The sequence below is a fragment of the Mesitornis unicolor genome, unplaced genomic scaffold, assembly GCF_000695765.1.
Source record: "Mesitornis unicolor isolate BGI_N332 unplaced genomic scaffold, ASM69576v1 scaffold36364, whole genome shotgun sequence".
NCBI lineage: Eukaryota > Metazoa > Chordata > Aves > Mesitornithiformes > Mesitornithidae > Mesitornis > Mesitornis unicolor.
This window is the reverse complement of record NW_010178670.1, coordinates 1-16,972: the sequence shown is the minus strand read 5'-3', so window position 1 is coordinate 16,972 and position 16,972 is coordinate 1. Positions and strand designations below refer to the sequence as shown.

The 16,972-nt window shown below is 44.7% G+C and overlaps 2 protein-coding genes across 2 annotated transcripts; one reads left to right on the top strand and one right to left on the bottom strand.

Annotated features, from left to right (window-relative positions):
- Positions 1-568: 568 nt before the first annotated feature.
- LSM14B (LSM14B, SCD6 homolog B (S. cerevisiae)) lies at positions 569-7,297 on the top strand (the record flags this gene model as incomplete). Its single annotated transcript, XM_010182536.1, has 8 exons — positions 569-752; positions 1,103-1,238; positions 3,579-3,749; positions 3,868-3,945; positions 4,981-5,142; positions 5,321-5,474; positions 6,493-6,672; positions 7,007-7,297. Coding segments are annotated over 7 exons (1,057 nt in total), but the record flags the coding sequence as incomplete, so codon positions are not given.
- Positions 7,298-10,511: 3,214 nt separating this feature from the next.
- On the bottom strand, positions 10,512-16,921 carry LOC104535001 (proteasome subunit alpha type-7). The gene is made up of 7 exons (XM_010182535.1): positions 16,799-16,921; positions 15,519-15,645; positions 14,093-14,217; positions 12,090-12,212; positions 11,628-11,747; positions 11,014-11,076; positions 10,512-10,749 (listed from the first exon to the last, which is right to left on the bottom strand). Exons 1-7 carry the CDS (start codon positions 16,919-16,921, stop codon positions 10,657-10,659), a joined length of 774 nt encoding a protein of 257 aa, XP_010180837.1. The 3' UTR covers positions 10,512-10,656.
- Positions 16,922-16,972: the final 51 nt, after the last annotated feature.

The window sequence follows — 16,972 nt, the reverse complement described above, 5'->3', positions numbered from 1 at the left end:
AGGCACTGAGGTTTTGAATTTATCACTAAAAATTTCCTTTGTAGTTAGTGGATATTGATCGTAAAACCAGTGGCATGGAGTAGAGAGAATTTTAATAGGTAGCTCTTGTCACTGATAAAATTTTACCTGTATAATAAGTACACAAAACCAAAGGTGCAAATTTGAGCTCTAAAGTCTTCTAAGGTTTTTCCTGTGCTGCTTCAGGGGCCTCTCCTGTGGTCCATGGCAGTGGCAGTTTGTCTCAGGCTGAATGTTTACCCAGGAGAACAGGGGCTGGGGAGGGAAGGGGAATGTGGCAGTGTAGCACTATGGGGAAGTCCTTGGGTTTGGAGTGTGAATCTTCACTCCAGCTGGTCTGTGGTCTTTACCTTCACAGCTTGATGTAAACAAAACTGTTTATGCAGGCTGCTGAAAGAGTTGGCATTTAAAGGAACAGATGTGTGAAATAAGGAGATTCAGGGTTCTGAAGGTAACTTTTTTGTTACTTTTGGCAACTATGATGAGAGTATTTTTTAACTGTATAAATCTTTACTTGCACAATGCTGCAATAGTAATACTGAACTAATAGTAACCTTTCTAATGCTGAAGTGCGATCCTTTGGGACTGAAGACCGGCCCACAGACAGACCTGCTCCTCCAAGAGAAGAAATCTATGAATACATTATTTTTCGAGGAAGTGACATCAAAGACATCACTGTCTGTGAACCTCCAAAAGCTCAACATACTCTGCCACAAGATCCTGCCATTGTGCAAGTAAGTTAGTGTGAAGTGTTGATAGCAATCTGTGATAAAACATGAGTGATGAAAGACTTGATTTTGGTATAAACTTATAAAAGTGAAGGCCAGTAAGTGTCTCCAGGAATCTTCAGATTGAAGCATCCTGAATTTCCTTGTAGTGTTTAAAGTAGCAGCAGCATTAACAGTCAACAAAAGCCAGAGCTAGTTTACCTAGCTGAGAATGCAGGAAAATCATTAAGAGGTAAACTAACCCCTCTCAGTATTTTCTTAAGCTTTAGTAATGCTGTACATGAAGTAGAGAATCACTGCCAAGGAAGGTTGACTTCTGGACACTGTAAATGGAAATGTACTTTGTCTTGTTACAGTCTTCACTGGGCTCTGCCTCTACATCATCCTTTCAGCCACATGTGCCTTACAGCCCGTTTAGAGGTATGCCACCTTACAGCCAGCTTGCTGCCAGCTCTTTGCTTAGCCAGCAGTATGCAGCTTCGTTAGGTTTAGGTAAGTAAAAACTTTACTTGCTGGAATAAAGGTACAATCCTTGTATGCAGCTACTGTGAGACCAAATAACAGTAACTAATTCTGAATTCCTTGCCAAGTCTCAGCCTGCAACAAACAGTGTAGTTAATGACTTGTGCAATGATCTTATTGCGAGGAGGCCTGCATTCCACTGACACACACACAAAAGAAACAAACTAAATAGCTGATATTTCTTTCTGAAAGTAATGTGGACACCTAACAGTTGAGGCCAGTTCATTTCTAACCTAACATGCCTTCCATATAAATCACATGGAAAAAGAACTTGTATTTCTAGAGAGGACTGTAAATGAGCTGCTCTAATGCTGTTCTAGAGATTCTTGTATCTCTTTCCAAGTCCTTCCAGTGTTTCGCTACCTTGTATCTTATCCATATATCTTTTGCTTTCTCTTCTTCCCTCTATCTCTTTAGAGAAATTGGTAAGCCCTCCAGCATCAGCAGCTGCTTCCAGCCCTAGTTCTTCTCCGTCTCCACAACCTGTTTCAGAGCCTGACATGTCTTCAGAGCCCCATCAGCTCTCTTCCAAGGGTAACAGCAGTTTGAGGACTCCAAATATTTGGAAGAACTGCATGGCACTTGCAAACACTCTGTTCTTGTTAACCCCTTCTAGAATGGTAGTAATTGTATGGGTAATGCTAGTAGAACTAGTTTGTTCTCAGTTGTTCTTGCCTTTCATTACATGAAGTATTCCTCCTGTCCTAGAAGTATCAGATAGATGGGAGAAAGTGCAGGACAGTGGATCCTTTTGTGTAAGTATCAGGAGAGGGCTGAGGTTTAGAGATGTTGACGTGCTGCATCCTATCCAGGAACATGTCAACTCAGACTGGGTGAAGAGTTAGTCTTTCCAAGAAAGACAAGCACACTGCTTAAATTGTGGGTGGTCTTGCTATTAGAAACATAGGTTAATAAAAAATTCAGGATCATTGCTGTAATTGAGAAAACGCCAGGATAGATTTCATGCATGATGGGGCATGATAGTACCTTGTCAAGACTCCCAACTAGTAAAGCATGACTATGTGTAAGCAATTTGAGTTGTGGTTAGGTGAGATAACATAGTTCTGGGTGCGTGCTTCTATGTGTAAAAACTTCTAAAGGAGGTTGAGTTGAGATACTAGACTGACCATCTTCAGAACAGAGACCAGGTGCAGCCTGCACTTAAACATGGTAATTAGTTTCATCTGTTTTTAACTTAAGCATGTATGCTTGTGTTGGCATGAAACTGTTTTTACTTACTCTCTGGTTTTGGCCATCTATCTGTACATACTTTCTCAATATTCTGGCTAAGCTTTGAAACTTTCTTATGTTAAACTTGCACAGCAGCTTTGTCCTACTGAATAATCCTTAGGATATGTCTGTCTTCCTTGCAAGTTTTCCAGGTGTACATTAACTGGGAACCTGCATGATGTTACCTACTGGGTATATCTCATGTGGACTTGGGTGACCCAGAAGTGTCAGTGGCTTGGTTTGTGTGCACTCTTCAGCTTTTCACTTTCTTGCTCTTAAAGTATGTTTAGTTAAAGTTCGCTTCCAAGCAGTTCTTACGCATAACTGCATAAACCTGTAGTACTCCAAAACTTCTAATTAAATCTAGAATGCAGTGTTTCTTCTGAGTACTGAAGACTGTCACTTTTTAATATAATTGGTGTAAGGTATACCAAACCATGAAAAGTATTTACATGTTTTGTAGTGTGAATAAATAAGCCTGGATGGAAGAGCAACAGAAGTCTTGGTAACACTTTGGCCTTGACCAAGAAGGAATTTAAAAGGGTAACTTTGAGATCCTGGTCTGGTTTCAGGTTTTCTTTGTCTGAAAGCTAACAATAAGCAAAGAAGTTGAAGGACTTCTAAAAGCGGCTTACAAAATGGGATATAGTTGAGGTGGTTAACCTTTTGCTGCAAAAATGTCTTGAGAAATTGGGGAAGCTTTCTTGAGCAGGTGGATTGTTGCTTCAGATTTAAAGCATTGTGTAAAGTAAAATCCTGCATAACCAAGGATACACCTAGATTAGATTTTGGTATAAACTGTCTTAAGAGACTGACCTGGCTTGCTTATCTAATGTGCATCTAACTTGGTTTAAGAAATAAATGGGTAGATTCACTGATTATTTTTTTTAAGGCTCTGGATTTGAGAGCCAAGACTTGTATGGCAGTAGTGTGTTACCTAGTGCATATGCCTCTTAAACATAGTGTGTAATGATAAACACTTTAATTCTCAACAAAACGGTTTCTTCATAGAAGTGGGTAGAGTTTTCATAGTGTTAGTGCGTTTTCCAAGAGGCTCTTAGTCATTGGGATTTTTTCCAGGTGCTGGCTTTCCTTCCGTTCACCCAGTCCGCAAAAGCCCCATGGTAGAGCAGGCTGTTCAGACTGGCCCAGTTGACAATGCGAACTCACAAAAGCCACCCCCGGTGAAAGTAACTCCGGGGGCTCAGCGCAACGGACGGCAGGTTCCACAGGGCACTGGTAAGACAAATGGTATGTGTGCACTGCTTGTCACTAAAGAGCCCTTTTGAAGAATCCTTCAAAGCAAGACTAGACTATTTCAGTTTTACTCTTGTGCTCCTTTATGAAGTTTATCCTTCTTGTTCCATAGATATAGTTCAGGCAGCACCTGTGCAAACCCAGGGACAGGTGAATGATGAAAACAGAAGACCTCAAAGAAGAAGATCAGGTAGGTTAACCTGGCACTAAAACAGTCGTGTTAGCCTATAAAGGCAAATAATCTTAAATTCAGTGAGGTGTTATCGGACGGAAGATTGAGAGTGAAATAAAGCTCGATAAGCTCTGAGCATTCAGAGGTGCTTACCTAACAAAGTAGGTCTGGAGTTATAGAAGTTCAGAACATCCCAGGGACATGATTCTAGTGTCTTTCCAGTAGAAACTTGAAGGTATGTTATAAAAAATGATGCTGTGACTTGGCAGCTGTGACTATATTTCTGTGAAATCTGGAGTGTTTTTACTGGGATCAGCAACCTGTTTAAGAATTTCTTGAGCTGTTATAACTGAGAGGAAGTATGGAGCCCCTTGTTTCCATAGAGCAGAGTTCTTGCCTCAAGACTGCGTTTTAAGCACAAGTCTAAAGAAAGGGAAATTAAATTCAAACATGTATTTCTGCCAAAGCAAAATGAGAAGGCAGGAAATAAAACTTTGTACTCTCAGGTCTTCAAATTAATTTTCTTGAGGGTAGCACTGTAGAAGGGGTTATAGCTTTACCAGAAAGGAGTTTATAGTGTCTCAGTTGGGAGCCAGAAACTATTCTGAGTCCAAGCTCCCTCTGTGGACAGATGAGTCTTGGGTGGAATTTCTGAAACCAGTGACCTCTTCTTCACAGTAGTGGCAGGTCTGTAGACTGATTACAGCACCATGCTCACAGATGAACAGCAAGCAGGAAAGATTTTCCTCACTTCCCTCAGCTTTTCTTGGTATAGTACTTGTTCTGATTTCCTCTCTCCTCACTGGAAGGAAAGCTGGGTATGCTCTGTCTCAGCGGTAAGACTGGCAGACAGGAATGCTTCCCAGGAAGTTAAAGCATTTCTGTAATGTGCCTTCTACAGCCAAGTTCCGAGGTTGCTTTCACAGAGATGTGGCCTAACCACAGGACTGGAAGCCAGAGACTCCTGAGTTCTAACCCTGGTTTCCTCTGGTCCTGAGCAAGACATTTAACCTCCCTGTGCTTTACTAAGTGTTTCAACTCTCCTGCTTTCAGGAAACAGGAGAACCAGAAACCGTTCTAGAGGACAAAACAGACCAACTACTGTGAAAGAAAATACAATAAAGTTTGAAGGTGACTTTGACTTTGAAAGTGCAAATGCACAATTCAACAGAGAGGAACTTGATAAAGAATTCAAGAAGAAACTAAACTTTAAAGGTTTGTGACTTCATTAAATATGAATTGCTGAGCAATAGTAAATGCTGCGTAGACCACCTTGTTCTGAGAAACTGCACAATTACATGTGGCAGCATCTCAAATCATGTTTGAGGGAGCAAGAGAACAGATGGCTCTTGAGTATGCATCAAGGAAGTGTAATGTGTTTTATTATCTTCAGATGACAAAGCAGAGACGGGGGAAGAAAAAGGGGACCCTGGAGTGGCAACTCAAAACAATGACAGCAACACAGAGGAGGACCTTCTGGGACCCAACTGCTATTATGATAAATCCAAGTCTTTCTTTGACAACATTTCTTCAGAACTGAAATCTAGGTGAGTGTTTTTGAAAAGTTTGCTTTTTAAATGCAATTTTTTGGCATAGAATTCTAGATAGAATCTGTCATGTGGTTTAATTCTTTAAAAATCTTAGAATGCAAGAAAGTCAGCAAAACAGTCTTTAGAAGGGAGTATTGCCATGCATTTGATGGCTTGTGAGTGATATTAACCTAGCTTCCTGCACTGGCATCAAACAGGAAGCAAGGATTTCAACTGGTACTGATACACTTGCCTAAACTATGATACAAGAATTTCCAGTTCTGTTTTCCAGTACTGACTTTGAACCCATTGATTGGAAACAAATTTCTTATCTCTTATGTGGGAGGAGGCTTCAGGGTCATGATGTGCTGAACATGGTGTAACTTGCAGACAGGAGCAAGCTAAGCCTGGAGTTCAGGTAGAGAGGAGCTCAGGTCTGTCTGTGGAAATGCATTAAATTAAATGTTGGCAATATTAAAAGAAAGCTTCATCTTTTGCTGCTAACACTGATGTTGTCAACTGCTTGTTGAAGTCAGCCATCCCCTGAGCGTCAGTAGGTGAAGTCCTTGTGGTAGCGTTTCTGCTTCCCTGCAGCAAAGCTTTCTTCCAAGGGCTCTCTCACTGTGAGGTGTGCAGGGCTGGACAGGCTCTGCTGAGGAAGGGACATGCTGGTGCTGCGGGGCTCCCTCAGTAGCAGCCTGCTGAACCTCAGTTGTGACAGGGCTTCCTGCGTTTCTGGAGAGGCTTCACTGGAGTCAAGAGTGTGTAGCCTTCAGGAGAACAAGACAGGGTTTGCAATGCTGGTGAGGCAATGTTCAACCCTTTTGTAGGACCATCTTTAGTTTCCCAGCATGCAAGTAGCTTACAAAAGCCAACAGCTGTCGCTGTCAAGTCCATGCTCAGCAGAGCTGCTGGGCACATGTGCGTTGCAGCCGGTTCTCGGTGCAGTGCAACAGAATGGGGTGCTTGAAGCTTCCTAGCTGAATGAGCCTGGCTATTTGATGTTTGTATTAAATCTGAACACAGTCTTGTTCAGTTCTAGGCGTACCACGTGGGCTGAAGAAAGGAAGCTCAACACGGAGACGTTTGGAGTGTCTGGGCGGTTCCTTCGTGGCCGCAGCTTTCGTGGTGGATTTCGAGGTGGAAGGGGCAGCGGAGCAGCGAGGAGAAACCAAACCACTCACAGAGCTGGTACTGGCAGAGTGTAACTTAAGAGGCAAGTTTTTTAGCAAGAATAAATACTCTCTGAGCCAGGTTTGTCTCTTATTCCTTGACTGAACTGTCTGTACAACCTCTCTTGCTCTCCAGTCTCAATCAAGAATTGTTCCTTACTGTATCTGATCGATCCTTCAAAGTGGTAGAAGGAAATACGAGTGGTTTTAGTGTGTTCTTTAACATGTTGATTGTTCTCGTTGTTTCTTGGGCTAACCTCCTGCCTGAGAAAGAGAGCTGCTTGTCCGAGTGTTTCAGCTGATACCCAGGTGTGAACTTTGCTTTTTTGGGGAAGATTTCCATTGTATCAAATCTCATTCTGCCTTTTTTCTGAATAGGTTCTAACATCTCTCCTTGAGAGGATGAAACTGTAAATAGAATGAAAACAACCAACTGCTGCACTAATGTGGGAAAATGGTTCATCTTGTTTACTGTCTTGGCTCAAGTGACAGAACTTCATGTACTACTGCTTACATTCTAGACTTATTTTGGACCAGCAACTCTCAGCTGGAATATTTCTTTGGAAGAGGGAATGTGTTCAGGGGTACCTTCTTCAGGGTGTCTTTTTTGTTCGTGTTTATTTTTTTTAAGTGCAGACTAATGTACTTGGTTCTTCTTTCTGGGTCTCTCAAAGGCTGCTATAGTCTAAGGTTAAAGTCAGACTCCTTTTTCTGAACCCTGAAGAAGCTCAATCATGCTGTTTTAACATGGAACCAAAGCTCACTTGAAATGAATCAGCTATAATTTGTTTATTCTGAGTAACCAAACTGATTTGTTGGTGCTGCTGGTGTCTGTTCTCAGCAGCAGATGTGAAGTAGCATTTGGTATCTGGGAGAATGGGCTCCTGGTGCTGCAGAGCTCTGTACATCGTCACTTGGGAATACTGGGTTGTTGATCATGTAGTAGTGTAAATGACTGTGCAACTGTTTCTTGGCTGGTACTGACGTGGAGGTACTGCAGGTTCACACAGAACCACGACTCTCCCTTGGGCTGAAGGCTGCTGGGTGCTTCTCAGAGGCTTGGAGCTCCTGACCGGGACAGGGCAGCACAGGGCCAGTGTGTGCTGTGCCCTCAGTGGGACAGGAGCGGCGAGAGGCTCGCTCATGTCCTCAGCAGAGTTATGGCAGCACTTGACTGTCTGGGAAGGAGATCCAAACTCTGACTTCTTGCCTTGGTTTGTACCTTGCTCATGGGTAGTGCTGAACAGAGTTTCCTGTCTGCTAGTAGGCTGTGATGGAACACTATGGGATGTTTTCATTAACCTAGGGATGGGAGTCCATGAAGCTTAACAGATGGGCATGTTTAATTTGTTTCCTCTGTACCCCCCATACTGTAAATAGTTTAGTTGTTTTCCTTTTGTTTTTAAAAATCTGTATGTGGGGAGAGGGGCTGGGAGGGGGGTTACATTTGTTTGCATGACTCTGGGTTTAATTGCTATAGGTATGTGTCCTGGTTTTGGTTGGTAGGGAATTTTGTTGAAAAAGCACCTTGATGACTGAACCCCTTACATAGCTAGATTTTTTTAGTTATGCATTGGCCTAGGTTACTGTAAAAGCTTGGATTTATTTTTGTAGGACTTTATTGCTAAGAATTAGAACATAGCAGTGGGCCTGCTCTTTGGAGTAATGTAAATTGTAATTATAATAAACATGTAAATGTTTAATGTTTTCCTCCTGCTTTGTTCTGTGTGTAGCTCTGTACAACTTGTCAGGTGCTGGTCCTACCAGGGCTCACTTCCACCTCAGAAAAGCATGTTGCAGAGTTCTGACAGGCTGGGAAGGTATCACACAGGGCCTGAAGTGAGCTTAAAACCCTGGCCCTCATGACTTTTACCCTGCGTCCTGGGGCAGCCCTAGGACGGTTACTGTTGCCCAAATTGCCCTGAGCTGCCCTTTGCCCTGGGCCTGCCCCATGGAGCCCCAGTCCCTGGGCTGGTGAGCTGGCCTGCAGCTTGTTCTGGGTGGCAGCACTGCTGTTTGAGTGGCTACAACTGGCTTCAGTGTCTGGGCTCCTGCTGGCAGAATGAGGTGTGCACTGAAACAGCTCCTTTGGAAGCTGCTGCAAGCCTCTCAAAACAGTCAGTGGGATGTTAAGTGTAAAAGATGGCATTGCACTGCTGGAGTCAACTGAGAAGTCATTAACTTCTGTCTAATAATGCCTTTTTGTGTCTTTTTAAGGCAGTAATTCCCCTTGTCTCTATAGCAAAGCCTCTGACCTAACACATTCATTGTTACTGAAGCTGCTGTACTAGGGCTATGTCCCAGCCTCTCCATGCTGAGCACTGTACCTGGCTGCTGCTCTATGGCACTGACGGCTGCAGCTCAGCCCTGGGCTGGTTCACTGTGCACCCTTCAGTCGTTCCCCTTGGCTCTGGGGTGTCTGGTCTCTGGGGAGCTCTGCTGCACTCCCAGCAGTGTCCAGGGGGATGATAGCAATGACTTGTGCAGCTTTGAACACAGCTTTAGTAACTTCAGAATTCCAGTTCTGGGACTGATACATGAACACCACAGCATTCCAGCATCTTGCTTTCTCTAGCTGATGAGATCCAAGTGCAGCTTTCCTGGCCTTGATTCCTGTGGGACACTGCCCACACTTTGCTTTGCAGCATTTAGCTGTAAACAGCTGCTTTGTGGTGTGGGAGGCTGGGGAGTGTGTGAGAGCCAGCACAGGTCTGGCTGCAGCCTCCCTTGGGCTCCTGGGTGGTGGGGGGCAGGGTGGCCTCTCTGAGTACTGGGATGTTTCCAGTCCTTGTGATGCTTGCTGCTGGGTGAGTCTTGCTTTGTACCTGTAAAACCAGGTGTTGGCTATGAACAGCAGCCTGTAGAGCCTTCTAGGGCTGTTCCTCTTCTGCCCCCTTGGTGGATATAAGCAGAGAAATCTCATAATGAAGTGGCCCCTGTTACTGCTGCAAGCAGTATGCCCTGGGGGTGACAGCTCAGGAGAGGCCTGAGGGAAGGACAACACTAAGCCCTACAGCACAACTGGCAAAGTGGCCAACCCTCACCTTTCCTGAGAGCTGGGAGTAAAGAGATGCCCTTAGCAGTACAGGCAGGATGGACAAAGCCTTTTATTGTGCTTGACTTAAGGGTTGTATTGAAAGATAAACAGGAACAAAAGAAAAAACCCACAGTTTTTAACATGGAGACAGGCAGGAGGAAGGGGCTGAGGTTGAGGGGACAGAAGCACCTTCTCAGGAGTGCTGTGACTTTGGGGTACAGCAGTGCAGAGGCTTGGTCTGTGATCAGCATGTGAGCCATCTCTCTGCTGAAGAGAGAAGAGAATTTGCTGAGACCAGGGACAACCAGGCTCCTGCAGAAGCCAAGTTCAACCCAGCTCTGGTGAGTAAGGCAGGCAGAAGAAGTGAGGGAAAGCACAAAAGGAAAAAGGGGAGGAGAGCTTCATGGTTTAACTGTGCTGTATGTAACACACTGCAGTTATTTTTAGCATTAGGAAGCAACTGGTCTGTAAATCCCCCAGTGAGCAATCACAGCAGCAACACTTCACTCTGACCCAGCTGCATCACGCATGTGCCCCTAACAGAGGCAAACCAAACCCCTGCCAGGCTCAGGGCCAGACCTGTGGCATTTACATGTGAAGATGTGAGTTAGGGAAGAAAAAGTATCATTCCAGATTAGTTACGTTCACAAGTAACACAACCCTTGGACAGCTAATTAAATAAAGAGGAGAAACTGACAACTGAGACTGTTGAAGAAAATCATTAAACAAAGTGAAGTGTCCCAGGAAAAAAAGTCAAGTCTTTGTCCTTTAATGGGTCACTACTGTGGTTTTGTAGCCAACCAAATAATCCTAGGTAGTTAAAATCCACTGAACATTTCTTTTTTAAAATGACAGCTTTAAAAAAAATCAGTATGTTTATTGTAGATCTCAAGGGGGCACAGTTATGAATATGTGGAATGCCTACATGTCTATACAGAATAACCCATCACTTGAATTAAAAATATGCAGCTAAGCAGTCAAATTTCATTTATCATGATGTCTTCTTCTGTTTTTTCTTTTCATTTTCTTCCTTTTCTTTTTCAATTTCAGCCACGTACTTCTCAATTTCTTCAGGGTTTAGGATCTAAAACAGACACACAAGTGACTCAAAAGACTAACGCAACTTAGAGCCTTTCATTTAGGCAGTCCTAGTTCTGAGTGGTTAACTGGTGTTTATCCAGACACGGGTACTCCGTGCAGATACAATAATACTTCCCAGCCAGTGAGAATAAGCAGAAATATCTTCCAGAGCACAACGTGAGATTAGGGGCTGGAAGTCAAAGCAGATCAACAAGGACAGGATCAGAGAAACCGCTACAAAGGGAGAAAAACCAAAGCAAGTCCTTACCTTCAGCGGCTGCTCTCTCCTCATCACTGCCAGCTCGATGTTCTTCCCACCAGACTGCACAACCTTAACGAGAGGCAGGGGGAGGATTGGGAGTGTGTTCACTAATCCTAACAAACCCCTTTCAGGTCGTCTTAGAAGCAGAACAGCTATGGATGGGGAGTATTGGGGAGTATTTCACTCATTGGCTCTAAGCTGATTCCAGTAGCAGCGTAACTTAAAAAATACAGGTCTTCCTTCTGGCATCAATGCACTCAGTGGCTGGTGAAGAACCCCTCTTCTCCACCCTCTGACTTCTGTACTTTAAACACCAATGTAAAAGTAAAATATTCTGCATGTGGTTCAGCACATCTCTCATGTGTTTGTTTTAACATTCACAACCAAAGTCTCCTTCCCTCCCCAGAGAACCGCTAGGAAATTCTGTGTAAGCTATGGCAACTGTTACCCGAAATATTCTGAACCTGGAATTTAATCCCACACCCACAGCCTGAAATGAACAGATTTCACAGACCCTTTTATAGAAAATAGGTGTGCATGCCCCAGGAAAGTACAGGTACTCACACTGAAGAAGTTAATCCAGACATACAGTGAAGAGTCACACTCCAAATGAGACTCACCTCAAGAAGAGCCTTGATGACAAGTTTAATAGTCAGATCGTCTGTTTCAATGGCTTCATCAGTGTAATTTTTCTCCAGAAATTCACGCACAGATTTGGCCCCCCTGCCAATGGCATTGGCCTGGAAACATTGAGGGGGAAAAAGATGATGAATGGAAGCTTAGAAAAGACTTAACTTACAGAATAAGCAAGAAATAAGAGTTGTCCAGCTACATAAACTGAAACATGGTCCTGCCCATACATCACACAGAAAGGTCAGGCACAGGTGGGTTTTTTTGGAAAACAGGCTAGGATTTCTCAGGTAAAGCTGAACTGCAGACTGCCATTCTCAGTGATTTTGACCATGAAGGATTTTTGCAGCTGTGAGCCAGCACCACCTGGCCAGTGAGATCTTCTCTTTTAAAAGGAGACATTAGCTCACAAATGTTTCATCACATCTCCGCAAGAGACACAGTCGACTCACCTTCCAGGCATGGTAGGTCCCGGAGGGGTCAGTCTGGTACAGCCGCGGCGTTCCATCAAAGTCAAATCCCACGATGAGAGCAGAGATACCAAAAGGTCTGCGACCGTTACTCTGTGTATATCTCTGATCAGAAATGAGAGACACTTATTTCAGAAGTGGTTCAGAGTGTAAAGTGGATGCTGTAGAAGTTACAACCAGAAGAGGCACCACAAGTATTTTTAGGAGGCTCTCTTCCCAGTCTCCCTGTTCAAGTCAGGGTTCTGTGTCTTACAGACACCAAGGCAGGGCAAGTAAGAGGTGGTTGTTGCAACCCCTGTCCCTAACACCTGCAGAAGTTTGCCAGGTGATCACAGCTATCAGGAAGGATCTCCTTTGGCTGCTGGGTGGTGCTGAGAGGCAGAGTCTGCAAGCCCGGGTATAAGGCTCTGCTCTGACAAGCATGCTTAGGAAGCCAAAACAAGAGGATGACAACACCCAAACACAAAGCCATTTTTCACCCATGGTTTGCAATGAGAAAACATGGCACCCTCTGCGGGGGCACACAGCGCACGTCACAGCCCTGTACTGACACCAGGGCAGCAAAGTTCCTGGGCGCTGCTGTGTGACCTGGCAGCGTCACCACCACAGGGACACTGCCCGAGATCTACGGCTTGTAACGGTTTGAGAGAAATGGTGAATGTGCCAGAATGGAAGACACAGATGTGAGATGACTGTGAAAGAGTAAAGTTCAACTTTGGAAGGGGCGGGCTACTGAGTATTACAGGAATTACACCATTAGCACCATTTCCATATTAACATATGTGCATGCATAAGTAAATTAAGACTTCTTCTAATCCCCACTAGTTGCTGAAAATCAGTTTAATACACTGGAAAATGAACAACTTTATCACAGAATGCAGTTGGGCATATTTTGATGCTGTAGTTAATTTTAAATTAATCACACAGAATCACAGAATGTCAGGAGTTGGAGGGGACGTGGAAAGCTCCCCAAGTGCAACCCCTGCCAGAGCAGGATCACCAGAGCAGTCACACAGGAACACGGCCAGGGCTTTGGGTGTCTGCAGAGAAGGAGGCTCCACAACCTCTCTGGGCAGCCTGGGCCATGCTCTGCCACCCTCACACTGACAAAATTTGGCCTCATGTTCACATGGAACCTCCTGTGCTCCAGCTTGGGACCACTGCCCCTTGTCCTGGCATTGGACATCCCAGAGCAGAGGCTGGCTCCTTCCTCCTGACACTGCCCTGTCCAAATTGATCCCCAGGAATGAGGGCACCCCTCAGTCTCCTCTGCTCCAAGCTCAAGAGCCCCAGCTCCCTCAGCCGCTCCTCAGCAGGAGATGCTCCACTCCCTCCATCACTTTGTGGCCCTGCTGGACTCTTTCAAGCAGTTCCTGTCCTTCTTGACCTGAGGGCCCAGAACTGGACACAAGATTGCAGATGTGGTGTGAGCAGGGCAGAGCAGAGGGGCAGGAGAACCTCTCTGCCCTACAACCACCCCTTCTCATCCACCCCAGGATGGCATTGGCCTTCTTGGCCAATGAATATCAAATGAATAATGAATATCAAATGTAAAATATATTAAGTACTGCACTTACTTGCTCCCTCCTATCCTCCCTGCAATGGCTTAGTAGGAGAAAAAAATAAACAGGAGCCGAGCAGATGTTTTGACAACACCACAGCACCACTGTTATGGGAGTGAGTTAGAGCTGTGGCTTAGCAGAGTGTTCCTGATGCTATCACAAATGTAGTTAGGCAGTCCTTCCAAGTACTAATTAATTTCTTCATCTTGGGGAAAAAAAAAAACAACCAAACAAAGCAAACAGTGATCAGTCCTCCTTTTCTATTACTACATCCCCAGTCCCAGTCAACACCTGCAATGTGTTTTGCTATGCTGATTTGTACCAGCTGCACTGAACAAGGCCAGGACAGACCTCTGCCACACTCAGTCCGCAGCACTTCTCACCAAGATGCACGTTCAAGCACCGCTGTGCAGCCTAGCATACCTGCTTCAGACTAGCGATGTAACGTGTGATGTACTCCACGGTGACAGGATCCTCCACGGTGAGTCTATGGCTCTGACACTCCACACGAGCTCGATTTATAACTATTCTGGCATCAGCTGTCAGCCCTGAAACCACAGTGTATTCTCAGAGTCACACTTTGTATCATATGCACAAAGAAAACAACTGGTCTTGCCCCAGAAGGCTCACAATGAAAAAAGCAAATGAGAAATACTTTCTCAGGTTCGCTGAGCAAGACCAGCATTTATAAGGCAACAGAAAGAAGCCAATGTACCAAAATAAGTAGAGGGTTTAGTTTGCAGCTTTCATGGTTTTTGAGATAGGGAACACACACAGTTCTGAAGGAGGTAATGGGAGTATCACTGCCCAACCAACTGTCCAGCCAACAGCAAAGGAGCAAAGCAATCTCAGCTCTCTCACACACTGGTGTGACTTCCTATCAGGCCCCCAGACTACGAAACAGGTCGATCTGCACAGCAGATCTTGTCCAGTTGCCGAGGCTGCAGCAGCACGGTGTTAGTTGGCAAAAATGAGTATGACTCCTGTTTCACTTGTTAGCTAATGGTGCCACTTCCTATTGACAGCCTTGTTTCTAGTGGAGCACTTTTCAAGCTTGTGAACCCACCTGCCTGCATTACAGCCTCGCTAGGGAAGCAAGGCAGCAGAAGGAGCAGAGCCCATCGCTCCTGCACCCCAAATCTGAACGCCGTTGTCTTTGCTAGTTAAGGCATTACACTGCCAAAGACTCTAAAAACCTCCTGAAATACATCTTCTCTCCGTTTACACTGGGCTTTTTAAATTTTCATGCTTAAGCTTTGAACAATGGAAATTAAGGCATTTGGAACAGGCACAATGTGGAACCAGAATATTTACGCTTTAAATTCAAGCTGTTTATTGGAGTATTCTCAACTAGAACAGAGATTTTTTTTTTTTTCTTTCTTTCATGTAAGACTGTAAAATTTAGCTTTTCTCGATATGATGCATGTGGGAAAAGGTCCTTGTCACTGACAAATGTCTCATAGCTCCTGTGATGTATATTAGTAATACGGGTTTTGTATGCAATAGAAAAACTTTTAGTACTTTATTTTAAATATATAAAATATTAAATAAATACATACATATACATTTAAATATATCTATTTAAACAGGCTATATCTGTGTCAATGATACATCAGTCCTCAGTCTTCATCCTCACATTAAACCTAGAGGACCTTAATAACTTTAACACATTTTCTATCTGTACGTCATTGGCTTGCTCTAGATGGACATATCCATACAGCAGGCTACTCTTATTTAAAAAAAAGAATAAGCAGATGTGGAAATGCACTCCTTCCCCACAGTCCTCAGAATCCATGGACAGACCCAGAAGTGCTACCCTAATGGCCAAAGCCCCGAGGGGATCATCTACCTGCAAACGCCATGCAGACATTGTCATCCAGAGCACAGATCTTCCGCACGGTTCTTTCATCCTGAAGTTTTGCCACAGACTTCTTTTCCACACCAAGAACCACAATATCCTTCCCTCTTACTCCAACCTTCAATGCATTAAAAGAAGGAAAACAAAAAAGTTAAGCTAGGCCAAAAAACCCAGGAGCTGCAGACTTCACTGAAATGAGCAGGGAAAAACAAACACACACAAACTCTCCCTGTTGTAAACTTTATTTCAACTTGAAGTCAATATTTGATTTCCTATTGACTGATGTAACAAAAATTGCATTAGGTTAAGGTGCAGTTTCCTAACCAGCTTATAGAGATTTAAATCTGTGTGGCTCCCAAGAGGTATCCCCACTCCTCACCACCTGTGTTTTCCCGAACCCTCCCCAAAACCAGCAGCAGTGCTTCCGCAGCCACAGAAACGGGACCAACAGCAAAACCACCACTACAGCTGCCCCGCTGGTATTGCTCAAGTTGGAATCCAAAGCCCTGAAGACTGGGCCGTGTAAATCTGACAAGCAGCCTGTCAGAAGCCTGCTCCCTTTGTGTCCTAACTCACACTCAGAATACACCTCTGCCAGCATCAGGGAGGGGAAAAAAAAAGCACAGATTTTTCACACTCATTTCCACTGCTTTGCACAGGGTGATGGGACTCATTTTTTCCTTATGGGTGTCCCTGCTGTTACAGATGCTTCCAAAAACATTAAACTCAACCAACCACTCAACATGAGACAAGACAGAGAAAGATTATATGATATGTTTGCTCCACTTTTAGAGTGTTTTGAAACACTTAAAGAAGAGCCCATTTGGCACTAAGTCTTGTCACATATATTCCCATTCCAAAAGCAGTTAATTTTCTTCCAGGCATTTTGTTATTTGGGATTTAATACTTCCCCCCCCCCCAATGAAAAAAACCCTTCATCGAGCAAAACCATGGAACAACTGGAAGCTGCTCCTACACGCCTTTACTGACACGTCTCCCAATGCACTGGGAATTTGCATCATGCACAAGTGTAAATACTGCCAATTTTTCCAAATAAATGGTGAAAGAGGATCGTTATCCTCCTGTGGGCCGAGGTGGCTTCCTTCCCTCCCGAGGCAGCCCTGCCCTGCCGGCCTCCCCGGGCCCGCAGCCGAGGCAGTGGGCGTCAAGAGGACACCCAGCCGTGCTGGGCCTCACAGCCACAACTCAATGCCTAAAAACTCCACCACCGCTCCTCTCGGTAACGGCCCGAAACCACGCTAGAGCCGCACAGTCGGCACGGCCCCGCTCTGACGAGCGCGGTGATTTTTAAGGCAGCTCCTATTCAGCCCCGCCGCTGCGGCGTGAGGGCATTTCTGGAAGCGGCTCTGCCCGCACCATAACGGGTCACCCATCCCGGCAGGCCGGGGAGTGTGGCGAGGGGCAGGCCCCGGCCTAGGCCTTCC